This window comes from Rhineura floridana, chromosome 11 (assembly GCF_030035675.1).
Source record: "Rhineura floridana isolate rRhiFlo1 chromosome 11, rRhiFlo1.hap2, whole genome shotgun sequence".
NCBI lineage: Eukaryota > Metazoa > Chordata > Lepidosauria > Squamata > Rhineuridae > Rhineura > Rhineura floridana.
The window spans coordinates 49,666,513-49,672,512 of record NC_084490.1 but is presented as its reverse complement, the minus strand read 5'-3'; the positions used below and the strand labels follow the sequence as shown (position 1 = coordinate 49,672,512).

At 45.5% G+C, this 6,000-nt stretch overlaps 1 protein-coding gene across 3 annotated transcripts in view; it reads right to left on the bottom strand.

Annotated features, from left to right (window-relative positions):
- Positions 1 to 796: 796 nt before the first annotated feature.
- TNS4 (tensin 4) overlaps positions 797 to 6,000 on the bottom strand; it is a 52,413-nt gene continuing 47,209 nt past the window's right edge. For all 3 annotated transcript variants that reach the window (XM_061591169.1, XM_061591170.1, XM_061591171.1), the window contains one exon: positions 797 to 5,534. In XM_061591169.1, coding sequence (XP_061447153.1) covers positions 5,405 to 5,534 — 130 coding nt within the window. In that variant the 3' untranslated portion in view covers positions 797 to 5,404. The remainder of the gene's footprint in view (positions 5,535 to 6,000) is intronic.

Below are 6,000 nucleotides of genomic sequence, written 5' to 3'. Positions count from 1 at the left end.
ACATTATAACGTAACTAGAAAAGTCAGGGGAAGTGTGTAATTCAGGCCTCATGGGGCTTCCCTCCGAGAATCCTGGGAACTCTTGTTTGTTAAGGGTGCTGAGAGTTGTCAGGAGACCACCTATTCCCCTGACAGAGCTACAGTTCTCAGAGTGGTTTAGCAGTCAATCCGTCTTCCCAGGGAACTCTGGAAATTGTAGCTCTGTGAGGGGAATGTATGTGTGTGTGTACTGCCTTCAGGGGAATAGGGGTCTCCTAACAACCCTCAGCACGCTTAAGTAACTACCGTTCCCAGGATCCTTTGTGGGAAGCCATGCCTGTTTAAAATGGTATGATACTGCTTTACATGTATAGCGCAGATGGCGCCTCAGTCTGGAATGTATATTTGGATCGATGCCTCCCTAGGCTCCTACTGGGAGGAAGGGTGGGATATAAATCAAATAATAAATAAATAGATACTACCCAATGATCTTTTTGTATTGATATAAAGTAACACATATAAAGCAAGGAGGAAGAGGGATGAAAAGAGAATGGTTTGCAGTGTTTTTTTAAAATTAGTAATATTGGCCACCTCCCACTGCTATTTTGCGGGAGGGATTCAAGCACATACTAGATTTTAGTTTTGTGCAGTTAAACTGGATTAAAGGGATCTGTCACCTTGGTGCAATAAATCCACTTAAAAAACCAACACACAGCAATGGACTTTTTTTTTTGCAGTTGTATCACCACAGACGTAAGAAGATAAAGACGGCTTGCAAAATGAAAGTTTATTGTATTAACTATAGACCATAACAAGGAGAGAAATGGATTACATACATCAAGAAGGTCTAGGTACAAAAGTTATTTCAATACATCTGGCATAATAATCAACAGTTTTACTGTGTTTATTCAAAATGTTTTCAACCCACCCTTCATCAACTGATCTCAGGCCAGGGTAGAAATACTCCATTTCAAACAATATAAATACAACTAAATCCAATTAAAACAAAAGAACAGAACAAATATGATTAAAACCACCAATCTTTAAAACACAGAGCAGGCTTCACACTTCTAACAGAAAACTAAAGCTGAATGCTCTACAAGTGCCTGAGAAGATAATAAGGTCACATCCACACCATGCATTTATGACGCTGTTATACCACTTAAACCAGCCTTCCCCAACCAGTGTGCCTCCAGATGTTGTTGGACCACAATTCCCATCTTTCCTGACCATTGGCAATGCTGGCTGAGGCTGATGGGAGTTGTGGTCCAACAACATATGGAGGCACACTGGTTGGGAAAGGCTGACTTAAACAGACATGGTTCCTCCTAAACAATCCTGGGAACTGTAGTTTGTTAAGGGTGCTGGGAATTGTAGCTTTGGGAGGTATAAACTACAGTTCCCAGGATTCTTTGGGGTAAACCATGACTATTAAGGTGGTATAAATGTGCTTTAAATGTATTGTGTGGATGCGATTTGAGTTGGTGCTGAGATGGAAAAAAAACACGAATCTGTGCCGAAATCATAACTTGGAGGGGAAGGCATTCTGCAAATGAGGTGCCACTGCAGCAAGGGCCTTGTCACATGTCCCTCCATAAGGGATCTCTCCCAACAGCAGAACACAAAACAGGGCTTCCTTTGCAGATTGTAAGGCACAGCCAGGCTGGTACGGAGAGGAGCTCCTTCAGGTGTTGAGATTCAAAGTCATGTAAGGCTTTACGTCAGGGAGCAGGAATCAGATTCCTCTTCAGGTAATGCAGTCAAGGACTCCAAAGTGGAAGGGCACACAGGACCAGTCCCAGAAGTGCTGCTACCAGACAAGCCTGGGAGTCCAGCATCCCTGCAGCCCAGGGATGTGACACTGTTGGCCTCAAACTTGGAGGACTCCAGTGTGGAAGACCCAGTGAGATCAGAGGTTTCCCTGCCCTGTTGCCTTAAGAGACTTCAGAAGAAGGCTGGGCCCCTTTAATTAAAGCAACACCTTACAAGGGGCCAACACTTAGGATGCACAGAGCTTGTAAGTAATTCATTAATAGGCAAAAACCCTTGCCGTTTAAGAATGTACCTATAGCCCACAGATATTTCTATCAAACTTTAAAAAGCAGGGAAATTGAGCAGCTATAATGAATGCACCAGGGGAGCAGGAGACTTGACCTCCTCTCTGAGATATTGGACTGTCCTACAAATTTGTCAAAATGCAAACACAATTTGGGTTGGTCTTTGATTGTAATAGAACTAGGAGTTATTTTATTACTTTTGTGGAGTAATTGTAATGTTTCCAGCATTACTTTTGGGCATTACTTGGGGGTTGGGGAGCAGGGGAAGTCTTCTGCTCCTCTGATTTGTGGGTGAAAATTATGTGCCTCAAACTGGGCTTCTGTGCAGTGTTGCTGTTCCCTCATGCTCTGAGGGTGGGGAGGAGGCGGAGAGTGAGACGGGGTGGAGTGGAGAAAACAATTGTTTAAAAAAATGGATAGTGGTGGTGAAGAATGGAGTGGAGGGGAAAAGGATCAGGAGGTCAAGAACATGGATAAAGGAGAAGGAGGCAGCAGCAGAATGGAGATAAAGAACTGTGGAGAAGAAAGATGTAATGTGTGTGTGTTTGCACTTGGCACACAAAGTGGCCTCCACCACCCTCTCTGGCTACTGTGCTGCATTTGCAGTATTTTATCTTTTTTGCATCTCAGGGGAAAATGTTTGCTTGGGTGACTGTCCCTTAGTTGGTGGCAGGGCAGGGTCCGGGAGGTGGTTAAGTGAGAGAGATTATGCTTGCTGGCTGAATGGGGGAGGGGTTGCACTTGGTTTGACATGCAAAGATCTGAGTAGTGGCCTCTGCCTCCCTCTCCACCTCCCTTACCAGTGGAGAGATGACAATTGCTATCTTATGGGGAAATGAATTATTCTACTACCTCTGTATGTGTGTGCTTATTTTTAATGTTGTTTTAGGCTACTTAGGGCTCATCCAAACAGAGCAGGATAATCCACGTTTTCCATATCCGGTTCGTCATCTGACAGTCCTCACTTTGCCTGTTTGTTCGCTCTTTCCCAATAAAAAAACCCGCTTTTTTTACGCCCACACACGCAGCAAGAGGGCCCGTACTTCTTCTTGCTTTTTCCCAGCTCTGCCCATAACACTCCCCCCATCAGCCAATTGGTCCACAAAAATATGACGTATGCTCCTCTCCCCCTTTACAACAAAGCACAACAAGGTGCATGCGCTTGAACGTACGAGCGTGAAAGTTTGAATTTCCTGATGGTTTGGTAGTAGTGGCTGTAATGGAGTTCCTTGTCGCTCACCACTCTGGAGCAGCGCTGGCCGGGGTGGTGGTGTCTCCAGGTGCCCCTGACCATCCAGGGGGATTGTGGGCAGTGCAAGGGATCAGCGCTTGTAATCGCCGGGCGAATCCCCCTGTAGCCCTTGGGCTCATTCACTGCCGAGTTCAGGCCCGGACCATTATGCGGCTCGGCGGCAGGAATGCTGCCCCTGAGGAAGCAAACAGCCCCTCCCCCACGGGTGGCCGCTCCTGGCTCAGGCAGGAAATGCGGGCAAACAGCCCCGCGTGCTGCTGTGTCAATCTGCGCTGAAGCGACCAGCACAGGCTTTGCAGTGTTCCCTCTGATAAAAGAAACATGCAAACCACTTATATGCCTATAATTCCTGTATTTTTGTTTGTTTGTATTTGTGATATTTTGCAAAACTGACTGTATGCTTTTCTATCTTTAATGTTTCTGGAGCTACACATGATTGCAATTCCACTTATTTCTCCAGAACAGCAAGTAACGATGTGTCATGTCTAGGAAGGTAGACCACCACTCTCTATGGTTGCGGGTGGCTGAGACGCTCTAGCAAACCACTTATATGCCAATAATTTCTGTGTGGTTTTTGCTTGTATTTGCCATAATTCGCAAAAGCCACTGTATGCTTTTCAGCTCAGCTGAGAACCTGTAGGCTGTAGCTGAAATTGACAAGACTCAAAGAGAGTAGCCTTGCAGGCAGGAAAGTGAAATTGACAAAGGGTGCATGAGTGTCTGTACTCCAAGAGGAAAGCCTCTATTTCTCTTCTCCCCCCCCCTCCCTCGACTCTGGATGCCTGGAAGCAAAGACCAATACGTTCAAGAAGGGCATTTGATGCGGGGGGTGAGGGGTGGGAGGTGGAGGTTAGGCAAAGATAAATATTTTCTCCCTTGAAAAAGTTTACAAACAACCACAATTGCAGATCTCGCCCTGAGCGGCTGCCCAGTTTGCAGGCTGGCTAAAAACTAACTGCTGTTGCTGCTTCTGCGCAAATGCGCTTTTTTGCATCTGTCCAGTAGAAGTTGCAGCCCCCCCCCAACACCACACCATTGCTCTGATAGGTTCCTTTTTCCCGGGTTTTCCCTGGACATTCGCGCACATGCGCAACAGTGGAAATACATGATTGGCTGAGAATGAGGAAAGGGATATGGGGAACTGCCCAAGAACTGCCCACAGCTGTAAAGTCTGCAGTATTGCATCCGAGCGCCTGAAGGTACAGCGGATGATTCCCAGTTTAAAAAAGCAAACCGCATGATTTGCGGTATTGCAGGAGCGGATTTAACCGTGCGAAAATGCGCAAAAGCGAGCGGTGTCATATGGACGACCAAAAAATAATGAAAACACAAAGCGATCATGTCACACATTTTACAGTCGTCTGGATGAGCCCTTAGTTGTGCAGCAGCCAAGGCCAGCACCTTGTAGGAGTTTATTTTTAAAAAGTCATATATTGAGGTTTCATACACAGGGACTTCTCTGTGATGGCACCATATCTCATGTCACTTGCACAATGGTTGTTCCCTAACAATGAGATAACAAGAAGGCCCTCCACTGGCAATTTCAGTACAATAACAGGCTGGGTCAACCAGATGAACCACTTAACACACTGGTAGCTGTATTCTGCTCTAATTGCAACTTCCAGATAGTCTTCAAGAACAGCCCACATAGAGCACATTACAGTAGTCCAATTGGGAGATGACTAGAGCATAGATCACTGTAGCAAAGCTGTCATGGATCTGTGTTGGCAAACCTATCCCAAAGACTTGCTCTTGCCACAGTAAAAGAGTACAAGCTTGCATGTGACAAGACTATTGTTTTCCATTAAGAAGAAGCACCTGTTTCTGATAAATCAGTCAAAAGGGTATGCAGGAGAAAATGGGAGACCAGAAATTACACAGTTGGCTTTTCTGTAGCTAGAACAAAACAATGCTTCATTCCCCACAAAGACATATAACCTACCGTTTCCCCTCGCCATATTTCTAATCCAGCCCTCGTAACACACAGCTGATGTTTGTCTGGAGCCTTTTCAAAATGCAGTCCAGATGGTTTTAAAAGGTAAAGGAGCAGTGCGCTGGCAGTATAGACGGGTGGTTGCATTGATAGGAAAGAGAGAACCTTAGCATTTGGGCAACCTTAAGCAGTAGGTAGAAGTTCCTTGATAAAGTCAACAACATGAGTAGCTGGATGTACTGCATCATATTCTGCAAAGAGGTGGCAAGTGTTCTCAGAGTCTGCTGGGCTTTTGGCCACCACACCAAAGATCCTGTAGTGAGAAACGGAGAAGAAACAGATCCTGCAGCAAGAACTTTGCATTCATGACTGATGAAGAAATGGCTTCAGTAAGTGTGTACAAGACAGAGGCCCCATCTGCACTATACATTTAAAGTACTCTTAGACCACTTTAAACTGTCATGGCTTCCCCCAAAGCACTCAAGGAACTGTTGTTTATTAAGGATGCTGTTAGGAGACCCCTATTCCCCTCACAGAGCTACAGTTGGGCAAATGAGTCTCCTAGCAACTCTTAGCACCCTTAACAAACTACCATTCCCAGGGTTCTTTGGGGGAAGCCATGACTGTTTTAAAGTGGTATAACAGTGCTTTAAAATGTATAGTGCAGATGGGGCCAGATGTGGTGTGTTAATCTGTGATTTAAGGGATTTTCCATGTGTGTGTTTTGCACAATGGATTCTGCTTCTGGCAGCCATAGGGGAGGGCACAGAGCTACAGAA